The 15,619-nt window shown below is 39.1% G+C and overlaps 1 protein-coding gene across 1 annotated transcript in view; it reads right to left on the bottom strand.

Annotated features, from left to right (window-relative positions):
* Nucleotides 1-15,619, bottom strand: part of LOC109927189 (protein phosphatase 1 regulatory subunit 12B) — a 236,077-nt gene that overhangs the window by 98,686 nt on the left and 121,772 nt on the right. The window contains exon 12 of the mRNA XM_048611836.1: nucleotides 8,112-8,202. Coding sequence (XP_048467793.1) covers nucleotides 8,112-8,202 — 91 coding nt within the window. The remainder of the gene's footprint in view (nucleotides 1-8,111; nucleotides 8,203-15,619) is intronic.

Below are 15,619 nucleotides of genomic sequence, written 5' to 3'. Positions count from 1 at the left end.
TTTCAGCAGTGGGAGTCCGGGAGAAAGCGCGAGGGCAGCCTGGGAAGGTAAGCTTTTCGATTATAAAAGTCTTACCTCGTGTGATTGCGGCCTTTCAGTTGTTTCAGCGGCGGGAGTCTGGGAGAAATATAATAATAGACTGGAAAGGCTAAGACTTTTTGTCACTGGAGCAAAGGAGGTTAAGGGGTGACCTTATTGAAGTTTATAAAATCATGAGGGAATAAATAAGGTGAATGACAAGGGTCTTTTCCCTCGGGTGAGGGAGTTCAAAACTAGGGGGTATATTTATAAGGTGAGAGAAGAAAGATTTAAGGAGGACATGAGAGGCAACTTCTTTTTTAAAAACACAGAGTGGTTCGTCTGTGGAATGAACTGCCAGAGAAAGTGGTGGTTACAGGTACAGTTACAGCAGTTAATTTGGATATTCAAATGAGTTCATGAATAGGAAAAAATTGGAGGGATATGGGCCAGGTGTATGCAGGTGGGAATAATTTAGTTTGGAAACATGGTCGGCTGGAAGTGACGGGTCTGTTCCCGTGCTGTGCAACTCTGTGATTCTATACTGCTCCAAGAAATAATCTTTAATACATTCAATGAACTCTCGCTCAAGGCTATCTTTGTGAATTTATCAACCCAGTCCATGTGTATAGTAAAATCACCTATGATTATTGCTGTACCTTTCTTACAAGCCTCCAATATTTCCTGGTTTATGTTGTGTCTAACTGAGAGACTTCTTGGGGACTTATACATTACTCCCCCTAGAGATTTATTTCCCTCTTTCTTACTTATACTCAGATCGATTCTACGTCTCGATCTCCAGTACTGATATCATTTCTCACTATACCACTGATCTTTTCTTTTACTAACAAAGCTGTACCACCTCCTCTTCCTTCCTATCTATCCTTCCAAAACACGGAGTACCCTTGGATATTCAACTCCTAAATCTGGTCACCCTGCAACCACGTTTCAGTAACACAATTAAATCACACCTGTTTGTCTCTATTTGTGCTATTAACTCTTATTTTATTACAAATGCTTTGAGCTTTCAGAAATGAAACCTTTATGTTGTTCTATTATCCAATTTTCCTACTCTGATATTATTCCTTGATGTGTTATGAAGTTCACACATTCTGTCCTTTCCTTTTCTTTTCTGGTAACAATAAGACTCATCACTAAGCTGTACTCCTGCCTTCTCCATTAAATTTGATTTTCAAATTTTCCATGCAATTTCCATTCCATTCCTCCTCTTCACTTCCACCCCCACCTTGTTTAGTTTAAAGCCCTATCTACAGCCAGGATTCTGGTCCCAGCATGACTCAGGTGGAGCCCATCGCATCAGAAGAGCAACCTCCTTCCCCAGCACTGGTGCCAATATCCCATGAATTTAATTTATTCTGACATTTTATATCTCATAAGTCAATGTTTGTGGCTGTGCATCTTTCTTTTAAAAAAAAAACGCTGTTTATCAGCATTTGTTATATTTTTAGGTTGGATAAATATACCGGTTATTTCTACTTGATCACAATGTTGTCCTGGTCTTCACATTTTGACCACTGCGGGCTCAGCTTTGCAATGAATTTTCTCCCTTCTCAGAAAGGTGTACTATCATTCTTCAGATTTGAATATGGCACTCTATTAAATGTTCCTTGCTTTCTGGTTCCAATTTATCTCGTTATCCAAGATTTTGCCCGCATACAGGTACTGTTAGAATTAAGCGTCAAACAGTACACAGAACAGTACAGCAGAGGAAGTTTAGTTCTGTTTGGAGTTGGGCACAGAGAATGGCTACGAATGGAGTCTAGGTTGGGGAACAGTCAGTAGCTGCCAGCACATACAAAACAAATTTAGTGAAATGAGGGCCTTCTCTTTAGGTCTACTTTGGAATCAGTAAATCGCTTCAAAGCTAGTAATGAATCTTTTCTCAAATTTGGGTTCCAAAGTCCTGGACTTATTCAAAAATATGCATCTACAAAATTGCTGTGTCACTGATCTATTGCACACATTTTAAAGTAACTTTATTTAGCACAGGGGTTATCATGTGGGAATTGGTCCATAGTAGCATTTCATGGATCCAAACTAAATCATTTAGCAGCAAAATTGAAATGCCCTCTCCAGGTGCAGGCCTGGACGAAATTCATGAACACCTTGCACTGCCCAAATGTCAGAGAACTCCACCTCCACCACCCCCTGCCCATAATCAACCTCCTCAGTTGAGTACAAAACATTCAAGACACTACATTTGGCACCAATTTGATTACAGGAGGGACCCAGTTTTCATTCATCACTACAAAGAGTTACAGGTGAGGATACTACACTGACAGGGCAAATGCACACATCTGATTTTTTGTTGCATTTTTCTGCATTGCTGCCAGCCAGTAGTGCAGATTGAACAGAAGTAAACTAACACCTAAAAGCAGAAAACACGCTAATTCTTTCCCCACACATTATACACATCAGATCAAGCTGTTGGTTAATATCAGTGATCAAACCCAGACTGTGCTACCATCTAGTGGCTATGCTGGGTGCAGCCACTTGAAAATCTCACATTTGAGTATTTCCAGTCTCAACTCACTTTTGCAAAGTTCTGAAGTGTCCGTCATCCTTAATATACAAAACCTGGGATCTAATCCACGAACAGTTCTACTGAATCAGGGAAAGCAGATTTAACAGTTGCTTAGATTTATCCATCCAAAATGCATCACGATGATGCATTCTGTCTCAACTGCAAAATATTCCCAACAGAACACTGGAATTTACAATCGTGGGATAATGAAAATCTGTTTCATACAACCATTCAATTTTCTACATTAATACAACGCGGGATAAAGGTATCCAATCCTGTTAGCCCTTAGCACATATTCTAAATCTAAAAAGTAACTTGGGTAAGTTCCATAGAAAGGAAGGGAAAATGAAGGACAGTGAAGCAAGAATTTGAACTCCTTAGATAGTTCTTGGGACTGTGATAAATTTAAAGGCACCACAGGGTCAGATACAGTATTATCAGAGTTGAATTGAAGAGAGGCAACTGAGCAATGAAGATTAAGCAGAAAACATAGGATGCGAGAATGCATTTGTAAAGTTATCCTCAACAGACTCTATTGCCGTTACTGCAGAGGGTGTAACTGAGTAGTAACAGAACCAAGAGTTGAGGACTCCCAAATATGTCCAAGCCTCTCAGTGGAATTTTCTTGGCATACCGGAACCATTTCCTCGTGCAGAGCAATGGGATGGGGCAGTCTCCAGGTAATGCCTTCAGAATTTGCCCTCCCAAATCTCAGTTGTCCCTTTAGCCTTAAGATGGATCAAATATATTTGTTCAGTGTGGTGGATGGGGTTAAAAGGGCTGATGGCAGGATGCTAGATAACTTTAAATCTAGGTGCCACTTCCAGGTTCACTAACTACCAATCACATAGGAAATACACAGCTGTGTGTCAGGATATCAGAGGTATACCCATCTCGGGATTGATTATCCCTCTGTTTCTCAAGTACAGCTTGCTTTTACAATTTGAAAAAGTTCCCTCTTTTCTTGAAATCTACCTCATAACTCAGTGTTAACTGGCAAACGGAGCACGGAGACTCTACTGCATAGCTAATTCAGACTTCCATGCCTTGTCAAAATTGTTATTCAATATCAGTAGAAGTTACATATACAATTAAGACAAAATTCATGAATATTTTTTCACTGTGCAATTATTTTTACATAAAACATACTTGTTCTCAGGAATTTTTTATAAGACATATAAGGCACAGTACAAAAGGTTTGAAAACCTGGTCCAGCCCACTTTCTACTAGTATTCCTCCTTCCTGAGCCTGTATTTAACCCACTGGTTTTACAACTTCAGCTACAGACTGCATCCAGATTTTCTGATGGCCAGGCAATCGTCTGTAATGGGAGTGGCACATGCAGACTGTGCTAAATCCCATCACAGCAGACTTCGGAGGAATTTCTAGGGAAATTGACGATTCCACTGGGTAAAAACCATTAGCCTGGAATCCTCCAAAAGCATTAATTTAAATTGGAGAATTTGGAGAGTTCCACTGTAGTTAAGTAAATAGTTACCCAGGAAAGGGAGAAACCTTAAAAAAAACTTAAGTTTGACTCCTGAAAAACTATTCAATTGACCCCCAACTACACTCCACTGGACCAAACATCTCCTGCCACTAAAGGGATTCTGTTGGTGTTTGGTTTCCTCCCACAGTCCAGAGATGTGCAGGTTAGCTGAATCGGCCATGGTAAATGTGGGATTACAGGAATAGGGTGAGGGGCTGTGTCTCAATGGGGTGGTCTTCAAAGCGTCTGTGCAGACATGATAGGCCAGGATTCTGTGACTGGATCCCACATCCCCAACATGCCAAAAACTCAACAACATCACTAAAACAAAGGAAAAAGAACAAATCTTGTACCAACCATCCTCATCTACTCTTTCCTCTCTGAAGCCCTTGAAAGTGCTGTCCATTTCTAAATTTTTGCCCATCATCCTGGAACTCTATGCCTAGATCTTTCCAATCAGGTTTCTGCCCTGCCACAGTACCTAAATGGCTTGCACACAATCATAAATAGCATCTCATGCATAATGCAAGAATGATAAGACTTCCTTCACTGACCAATTGAGTAATTCACCTGGTTTCATTCTTACGTATGCAGTTATAGCTAGAGAATTACTCACAATGGCTTTGTGTCCCATGTTGGAAACTTATTTAAAAACCCCCTTTGAGGTAATAAATCTCCCAAGGTGCTCCACAGGTGCATTAAGAGACAAAGTACAATATAGCATCTTAGGATGGTATTAGGCCAAACAGCCAAAAGCTTGATCAAAGATGTAGATTTTCAGGAGTGTCTTACAGGAGGAAAGCAGGGTAGAAGCAGTGAGGTGGTGTTAAGGAGGACAGTCCAGAGCATGGACCCAGGCAACTGAAGGTACAGCCAGCAATAACGGAGTGATTAAAATTGAGATGTACAAATGCTAGAATTAGAGGAGCACAGAAACCCTGGAAGACTCTGGGATTGGAAAAGCAAAGATAAGGAGGGGTGAGGCCATGGGGTGATTTGAAAACAAGAATAAGAATTTGAAATCAAGATGTTGTTTGCCAGAAAACAATGTAGGTGAGCGAGAACCGAGCTGTTGGGAAGCAGGATTTACTATGAATGAAGATACAGTCAACAGTTTTGAATGACCTTAAATTTGCAGAAGGTTGAATGAGGAAATTGGTCTAATTCTTTAATTCATAGTATGCTAAAACAGCAAAAGGAACGTAATACCAGATGTATAAAAACATCGCTTCCCGATTTCACTCGTAAGTGGCCTGACTCTAACCTGGAGATTCAGCTCCCATATCCGGATTCCTCTATCAGAGGAAACAGTTTCCCTGTACCAATTCCCATCAAACCTTACTATTAATGCAACTCAATCAGGCCACATTTTAACATTGTAAATACAAGTCTGTATAAATTGATTAATCCCTTTTTCTCCTATAAAATGTTCCTTCAAACCTACTTCTTTGGTCAAGCTTTTGGTCATCTGGTCTCACATCATCTTATTAGATTGTGTCATATTTTGTCTTATAAGGTAACAATGGAGCACCTTGGGAGATACCATGTAAATATTAACATTTTAACATTTTCAACTCTCGTCTCGTGGTGGTTCCTTGTGTAAAACTGTTTGTGCATTCATCATTTGTTTTCATTCATCTGTTTACTTAACCACTCCCACATTTAAATCATGTTCATCACATCAAATATTACTGGAGCTTCTACTGACAAATAGCTTTCTCTTGACCTGAGCAGGTGATAGCCATTGCTCTTTGGTTTGTTGCCCATTCCCAATTCTAACTCCTATCTATTTCTTCCTACTTGCTCATTTGTTCCATGCACTACTTCCGTGCAAACACTAAAATTGGAAAGGGATCTTGATCAAATGGGTCAATGGGCTGTAAAAAGGCTGATGGAATTCAATTGGATGTATGGGAGGTATCATATTTTCGTACGAACAAGGGCAGGACTGATATAATTAAATGGTAGGACCTTGGGGAGTGTTGTAGAACAGTGGGATCTAGAGGTGCAGGTATATAATTTTTTGAAGTTTGCATTAAATATAGACATGGTAGTTAAAAAGGTGTTTGGCATGATTGCCTCCATTGCTCAGTCCTTTGAGCATAGGAGTTGGGAAGTCATGTCGAGGTTGAACAGGACATTGGTGATGCCTCTTCTGGAGTACTGTGTCCAGTTCTAGTCGCCCAGTTATAGAAAGCATATTATTAAGCTGGAGAGGGTTCAGAAGAGATTTATCAGGATGTTGCCAGGCATGGAAGGTTTTAGTTATAAAAAAATAGACTAGACAGGCTGGGACTTTTTTCACTGGAGTGTGGGAGGCTGCGAAGCAACCTGAAAGAAGTTTCTAAAATAATGAGGGGTGTACATCATGGTAGGTGTCTTTTCCTAGGATGGGGGTTTTCAAGGCTAGGGGCATATTTCTAAGGTGAGAGGAGAACGATTTTCAAAAGACATGAGGGGCAAATTCTTTCCACAGAGGGTGGTTCACTTGTGGAATGAACTTCCTGAGGAAGTGGTGGATGTGGATACAATTACAATGTTTAAAATACATTTGGATAAGTATATGAATAGGAAAGGTTTGGAGGGATATGGGCCAGCAGCAGGCAGGTGGGGCTAGTTTAGTTTGGGATTATGTTTAGCATGGGCTGGTTGAACCAAAGGGTCTGTTTCCATGCTGTATAACTCTATGATTCTACAATACAAAGTCTTAAACAATATTCTATATACTCTGAACTCCATTACCTCTCCACCTTCAACTCAGCCACATATCTATACTCTACCAGCTGCAAATGCCTTAAGGAGAAATTAGATAGAGTAGTTTTTTTTCCCTACATTAAATTTTACCATATTCCCATTTAATACCAACTCACTACTGAGGGGCAATTTTGGTACAAATCTAATACTTGAAAGTAATAATTTCTCAAGACAATGAAAAGAATAAAGACAGCAAATTTAGCATCTACTTACAAATATATCTTTATAATGAAGTCATATTTAGTTAAGTGGCTATATGTGCAATTATACTGTGGCAGGTGACAAACTTATACTTTAAATTACTAGGCAACCAATTGTATAGACGTTTATTCTTTGAAAGCTGTTAACATTTGCAAAATAAAACTGTTTAAGTACCTGCAAAATATTTAACATTTTACCCTTAATAAACCTGAGCAAATTTACATTTTTGCACCTCCAAGCCTCAACTGTATTAGCATAATGCATATTGACTTTTGTGTTCAAAAGTCTGACTTGAAAATTCAGTAACTTGTAAACTAATTACTTTACTTATTTGATGGACATATCTTGATGATTTAAATACTACCGAAGTTAAAATCTGCAATTCAACTGAAAGTTCCTGACTATAATCATTAGTGATTATCAGTAGATACACTTCATGCATACCTAGTAACACAGAATGCCCGAAGATCAAACATAACATGATCTTTAAAGTCAGTTTTAATATTCATAAAGTATATCAAATACTTACTTATTTCCAAATATAAAAAATAGATTGACAGCAAGCAGAAGCACAGATGACAATGAACTTCAAATCAAATAAATTATGGAGAGGAAGGGAAAGCCTTTTAAAGAGATATGCAAATAATCTTAGGGAAGAAAGGGAATTAATTATTCCTTACATATTTAAGTTCACATTATACAGATATTTCTACTTTTGCATTTATTGCATAGCAAATTTCAAATAAATAACTTTTAACTTGTATTTTATAATCAGTAGCCAGAACGACAGGTTTATACTTCAAGCCACAGAAATAGAACAATGAGTCAGAGAAAAGATAATTGCAAAAATTACGTTCACCGAGATCAAAATAAGTTCATGCTTTCTGTTAAGAAAACATAGACCGTAATCAACAATCTAATTAAGGTTGTAAAATAACGATATCTGAGTTGCATGATACAAGCAATTTTTGTGATGTTTTTTGTTCTCAATAGGTAATAGACCATGAGTAAGAATGAAAATTATTGATCTTCCTGCATGGATCAGTTGAACAAAATCAATTAAGCCTTATTAAACAAACTTTAAAATTGTATGAAATCACCGACCTGTGTTGATCTCCTGGTTTGTCTGGCCTGCCTGGATCGAGCTTTTCGCTGTGATTCTGCTTCTTCATCTCGAACAGGAGTGAGATAGGACCTGAAATACGTCAGCAGAGCGAAACATTTTTGGAAGTGGACTACAACAGGCAGTTGATTCTACAAAGCCAACAGAAATGACAATATCTATTTTTTCAGCATAAGCTTGAAATCACCATCGTCGGAACTTTCTGCAGTTTGAATAACCAAAAATATTTGCAGATTAATTAAGCTTAGTAGAAACTATGTATTCATATAGTAGAATATGTATCTTGTTCTGACAGTTTAATTTTGCTCCAACATTCATGTACCATTGGCTAAATACTTAACAGATTGCAACATACAGTATATAAACAGTGACTATAGAAAACATCACACTTTCAACTAAAAGTAGTCATTAATTTTGTCCTCCAAAAAATGGAATTGCTAGCATTATCAGGACCAGTTGATTTTCCCTGTTCTTGGGACAGTTTCACTTGCTTGTAAACCATTACTATATCTGTGAAGTATGCGCCTTAATGATGAATTTTACAACTTGACTAAATTTCAAGTTTTTAAAAAATCTTAATTGAAACAGACTTCATTGCTCCCTGCTTTTAAAAAAACCTTGTAGTTACAGTTCAGTAAGTAAAATGCAAATGATACTTCTTCATACAGGCCTGCATCTCACTTTCAAGGTTGGGGGAAAACTGGAATTATGAAAAAATGCCACTTCACAGCACACTGAAGTAACTACACACAGTTTTAATAAAGGGAGGATAAACCCTTGCTTTATGCAAGGGGCCTTGGTGCTTGTAAACAAGAAATAACTGCTTGAACACTGCAGTATTACATCAAGTGATGTGTATCCTTGCATTTTTCATTAAATGAAGCAAGCAGCTTTGCACATTACTATAGCAGTATTGTGCTCAGTGTTTACCAATTTAGACTTTTCATTTGAACATGAACAATTCTCACAGTGCAGAAATCAAACACAAATGCAACAAAATGCTGAAAGAAATTTAAAATGATAAAATAGATTGAACAAACAGGACTTGTCTGCTTGAATTGGACATGATGGAATCTGTAAGCGAAAGAGCCAAAGCCACTGTGGGCACATTGCTTAAAATACCAAAAACCAAGTGTAGATAACAAACTTCTACAATCTTAACAAACTTTCAATAGGAAACAAACACGAATCCACTTGTTCTTACAAAGGTCAGGTATGCATATATTTTTAACCCCAAAATCCTTCCTTTCCACAAGATAAAATGTTAAATTCAACTCCAACTTTGTGGCAATAATTTGGTAGTCACATGTCCACTAAATAAGCACAACAGGATAATTATATTAAGTGTATATTCCTCCAATACAGTCACTAACTGATGCTGCAGAAAGCTTTCACAGTTGACCATACTGACATTAGCCTTATCTGAATAAGATTAGTTTCGGACCGTTAACAAACTCTTTTATAGTAAGAGGACAACAAACTGCACACTTGTCAGTAACAGACTGAGTGACATTGTGGTCTTGCAAGCATACAACTTTTATCTGCACATCCATATAAGGAAATGTTAGCAACTGACAGAAGAACAAATGAATGAGTGACAATATACATCACGCTTTTGTCAGGCTAGTCTGCCATTCATGATACCAGTAACAACTTCAAAGACCAACATATGAGATAGGAGCAGGATAGGCCATTCAGCTCCTTCATGCCTGTTCTGGTTGATCACATTACCTTTCATCCATCGCTTGTCAAGAATTGAGCTCTGCTTCCAATTCTTTGAAGACTCTGCTTCCAAGTCCTTTTTGAGGGAGTGTTCCAAAGACTCTTGACCCTCAGAAATAATTTCTCATCTGTATCTTAAATGGGTGATTTTCTTTTTAAAATCAGGGACCCCTAGTTTCTAAAATCTCCCACAAGAGGAAATATCTTTTCCACATACACCCTGTCAAGACCACACAAGACCTTATACCCATTTACAACCTTTCTTCAGTAAAGGAGACCCATCACATACACAGTACTCCAGATTGTCTCACCAATGCCCTGCATAGCTGAAGCATAACCACATGTACTTTTTGCATTCAGTTCTCCTCACAACAATAACATTCTATTATTTTTCCTAATTACTGAATGTACCTGCATACTAAACTTTTGTTGTTTAAAAACTTTTCTTGTGGCACAGCAGTGATGTCTCGAACTTTCAGCCAGAGTTCCAGATTCAAGTCCCACTTCAGGAGGGAAAGTCAAGGGCGTAAATTATAACATATCTAAACTGGATTGATAAAGGAAAGAAAATGTTGCAATTTATGCACTTGGACAACCAGATCCTTCGGCATCTCTGAACCCTAAAGTGCCTCTCCAATTAGATAATATGCTTCTATTTTATTCTTCTTGCAAGTTCTCTATTTTCCCACAGCATACTCCATTTGTCACACGTTTGCCCATTCACTTAACCTACCTATATCACGTTGCAGCCTCATGTTTTCTTCATAAAATACTTCCTACCTATATTGGTTATCAGCAAATATGGTAACTATCCTTTTGAACTTGGCATCCAAGTCATTTAAATTGTAAAAAGTTGTGACTCCGGCACTGATATCTGTGACACGCCACTCACTGCATCTTGTCAACCAGAAAAATATCAATTTATGCCCATTATTTCCTGTTGGGCAGACAATATTCTACACATTTCACAATATCACCATCTACCCCATGATCTTTTTTCCATTATAACCTTTGATGCAGATCTTATCAAATGTTTTCTGGGAATTTACATCCACAAACAATTTACAAGGGATAGTGTAAGTCCAACAGGAAATGTCGGGCTGAATCTTTCTGCTGGTTGCAGAAGTGATAACTATAACTGAAGATTTTGAAACAAAGGAAAAAAAACCTTGTGAATATGCTTTCCTTAAAAATACCCCACTGCAGTCATAAACTATTGTGATGAATTCTTAATTGAGCTGCAGAAGCCAGCATTCTGAGAGATGTAACATTCAGAGCACATTCGGTTCCAAGGGGCTGTTACATTTGGCTGTTGCAAAGTATTAGTCACATGCAATTCTGGTTAGGGTCCTGGTTAGTTGCAAGGTCTTCTACAGGTCATTCAGGACCGCTCACTGGAAAGGAATTTAAAGGTCAGTCAGTGAGTATGAGAGAGACTGAGCTTGTAAGATAAGGAACACTATATCCAACTTGGGTGAAAAAAAGGAGCAAACTTCAAATATTACCATTTACAGAAAGCACAAAACTATTAATGGGAAAACTGCTTGATTAAAATGCACAAAAGGGTCACTGTGAAATATTTACTTATGAATAACAGGCAATTTTACTAGCTGCAAGACAGACATGTTTTAAAAACCCAGTTGATGTAAAGAGGTGACACGAAAGGAGACAGAGTTAAGCTGAGTTAAGACAGGGTTTCAAGCATTTATTCATTGCTGAAGTCCTAGCCTCTGGTCTACTCTTGTAGCCACTGTATTTTTTTTGGCTAGTCCAGTTCAGTTTCTTGTCAATGGTAATGCCCAGATTGTTGATAATGGGGGATTCAGTGATGGTAATACAACTGAAATTCAAAAAAATGATGGTGACAATGTCACCAATTGGAGATGGTCACTGCCTGGCATTTGCATAGCACGAATGTTGCTGGCCACTTTTTAGCCCAAGCCTAGATATTGTCCAGGTCTTGCTGTATTTGGGCTTGGAGATAGTAAGAACTGCAGATGCTAGAATCAGAGATAACACAGTGTGGAGCCGGAGGAACACAGCCGGTCAGGTAGCAGAGGAACAGGAAAGTTGATGTTTCGGGTTGGGACCCTTCTTCAGAAATGGGGAGGGGGGAGGGAGCTCAAAAATAAATAGAGAGAGGAGGCCCACCTACCTTCCCCAGCCCCACCCTTTCTCTCTTTTTATTTCTGAACTCCCATCCCCACCCCAATTTCTGAAGAAGGGCTCCAACCCGAAACGTCAATTTTCCTGCTCCTCTGATGCTACCTGGCCTGTTGTGCCTGAGGGAGCACAGCACATGGTAATCATCAGGAGGTTTCCTTGCCTATGTTTGACCTGATGCCATGAAACTTCATGTGTCCATGCAGTGACAAATGGCCGGGTTGGATACGTTCAGCGTTATGAAAACATGATATATGTAGGCAATTTTCCACATTGCCAGCTAAATGTCAAGGTGGCAACTATACCAGAAAAGCATGGCTGGGAAAAAAAACTAGTTCTGGAGCATGTCTTCAGAACAACTGGCAGATGTATCCACAGCTCTAGCCTTTGTAGTAGTCAGTGTCTTCAGTGATTTCTTGATGTCTCAGAGTGAACTGGATTGGTTGAACACTGGCATCTGTTTTTGGGGTCACAGAAGGAAACAGATAAATGATCCTATTGGCACGTCTAGCTGAAGACAGACACAAATACTTTAGCCTTGACTTTTGCAATGATGCACCTGTCTTCCTCATCATAGACGATGAGGGTATTTATGAACTCTCCTCTAGTTGTTTAGTGTCCACCATCATCTAGCCAGGAAATAGTTATGTCTAAAATATTGTATCCTGAAATACTGTGGCAAAGAACAAAGAACAGTACAGCACAGAAACAGGCCCGTTGTCCTGCCAAGACTGTGTCAACACATGATGCTTTTCCGAACTGAAAACCTTTATGCCTCTACGCAGTTCATATCCCTCTATTCCTGTCTATTCAGATATGTCAAGATGCCTCTTGAACAATGCTGTTGTATCTACCTCCACCACCTCCCTCTGACAGTATATTCCAGGCACTTATCACCCTCTCTGTAAAAAAAAAAGCCTCTCATCTTCTTTAAACTTACCCCCTTTTACCTTAAGGGCATGTCTCCTAATAATTAACACTGCTACCCTGGGAAAAAGACTCTCACTATCCATTCTATCAATGTCTCTCATAATTGTGTAGATTTCTATCAGGTCATCCCTTATCTTTCAATGTTCAAGTGAAAACAAACCAAGTTTATCCAATCTTTCCTCTTCAAACCAGGCAACAACATCTTGGTAAACTATTTCTGTACCCTTTTCAAAGCCTCCAAATCCTTCTGGTTGTGTGGCAACCAGAACTGTAGACAATATTTCAAATGTGGCCTAACTTTAGAGCTGAAACATGATTGCCAATTTTTATACTCTGCCTCGACTGATGTAGGCAAGCATGCCATATGCTTTCCTGACAATCATGGGTACACTTGTGTTGCAACTTTCAGGGAACTGTGGACTTGTATGCCTAGATCCCTCTCCATGTTGATGCTACCATTTACTGTATACATCATCTTGTATCAGATCTTCCAAAACACGTCACTTCACATTTGTCTGGATTGAACTCTATCTGCCATTTCTGGGCCCAAGTGTCCAGCTATCTGTAGCCTACTATATCCTCTGGCAATCCTCCTCACTATGTGCAGCTCCGCCAATCTATGTGTCCTCCACAAACTTACTAATCAGGCCATCTATATCCTCCTGTATACACAGCAGGGCTCACAGCACTGATCCCTATGGAACATCACTGGTCATAGATTTCCAATCAGGAGAACAGCCTGCCACCAATATTTGTCTTCTATGTCTAAGCCAGTTTTCTATTCATCTTACCAGCTCACAGCAGATCCAAGTGACTTCACCCTTTCTATCAGCCTGCCACGAGACATCTTGTCAAAGGCCTTGCTGAAGTCTATGTAAACAACATCTACTGTCCTACCCTAATCCATCATCCATTATCACTTCCTCAAAAAACTCAATTAAATTTGAGATATGACCTTCCCTAGACAAAGCCATTCTGTCTATTGCTAATAAGTCTATATTTTTCCAAATGTGAGTAAAACCTGCGCCCAAGAATCTTTTCCAATAATTTCCCAACCACTGTAATGTAGGCTCACTAACCTGTAATTTTCTGGATTATCCCTATTACCCGTCTTAAACCAAGTAACCATGCTGGTTATTCTCTAGTCCTCTGGGACGTCTCCTGTGATTAAAAAGGATACAAAGATTTTGTATAAGGCCCCATCAATTTCCTCATCTGTCTCCCTCAGCATTCTGGGACAGATCCTATCATACGGGTGATAGGGACTTGTCTACCTTGATGCTTTTTAAAACACCCAACACCTCTTCCTTTTTCATACTGACAAGCCCGAGAACATCAACATACCCCTCCTGAGATTCGCTATCCACCTTGTCCTTCTCCTTTGTGAATGCCAATGCAAAGTATTTGTTAATGACATCACTTACTTCCTCAGAATCCAAGCATACATTCCCTCCTTTGTCCTCCAGTGGACCTATCTTTTCCCTACTTAGCTTCTTGCTCCTTATATATGTAGAAAATACCTTCAGATTCTTCTTAATCCTGTTTGCCAAAGACATTTCATGGCTCTTTTTAGCCCTCCTAATTCCTTGGTTGAGATCTTTTCTGCTATCTTAGTATTCTTCAAGGGCTCTGTCCATCTCTAGTTTCCTAAGCCTTACATACGCCTACTTTTTCTTTATTACTCAGCTCTCAATTTCTCGTCATCCAAGGTTCCCGAATCTTGCCATCCTAATCCTTCATTTTCATCGTAACATGCTAGTCCTGAAGTCTAATCAATTGACCTTTAAAGATGTCCTTGTACTAGATATGGATTTACTCTCAAACAACAGCCTCCAGTCTACATTCCCAAGTTCCTGCCTAATGTTGTGGTAGTTATCCTTCTCCAATTTAGTATTTTCACCTGAGGACTACTCTTATCCTTACCATAAGTAACTAAAAACTTACAGAATTATGGTCACAGTTCCCGAAATATTCCCCGACTGAAACTTCGATCACCTGGTTGAGTTCATTTCCAATAGAATGGCACCTTCCTGAATTGGACTATCTACATATTGCTTCAAAAAAAATCATCCTGGACATACGTAAGAAATTCTCCCCCATCCAAGTCCCTGGCACTAAGCAAGTCACAGTCAATATCGGGGAAGTTAAAATCACCCATCACAACAAAGCTGTTATTTTCACATTTTTCCATAATCTGTCCATGTATCTGCTCCTCTATCATTCGATAGCTGTTGGGAGGTGTGTACTACAATCCCAAAGTGATTGCACCCTTCCAGTTCCTGAGCTCAAACCATTTGGCCTCTCTGGATAAGCCATCCATGGTGTCCTCCCTTAGCACAGTTGTGATATTCTCCCTAATCAGTAACACAATATCCCATATCTTTTATATCCCTCTCTATCACACCTGAAACATCTAAATCTCAGAACATTAAGCTGCCAATTTTGTCTCTCTCAACCAGGTCTCTGTAATAGCCACAACATCATTGTTATACATCTTCATTGAACTCTAAGTTAATCTGCTTTACCTGCTATACTCATTGCATGAAGAAAATACATTTCAGACAACCAGTTCCGCAGTGTTCAGTGACCTCACCCATGCCACTTTTTGTTCTTCCTCTTAGTCTTACTGACCTTGGTCTGAAACTTCTTGTTGGTCATATTACTTCCTAACCTA

This window comes from Rhincodon typus, chromosome 25 (genome assembly GCF_021869965.1).
Source record: "Rhincodon typus isolate 14 chromosome 25, sRhiTyp1.1, whole genome shotgun sequence".
Classification (NCBI taxonomy): Eukaryota; Metazoa; Chordata; class Chondrichthyes; order Orectolobiformes; family Rhincodontidae; genus Rhincodon; species Rhincodon typus.
The sequence above is the reverse complement of the archived record's forward strand: the minus strand, read 5'-3'. Positions and strand labels throughout refer to the sequence as shown.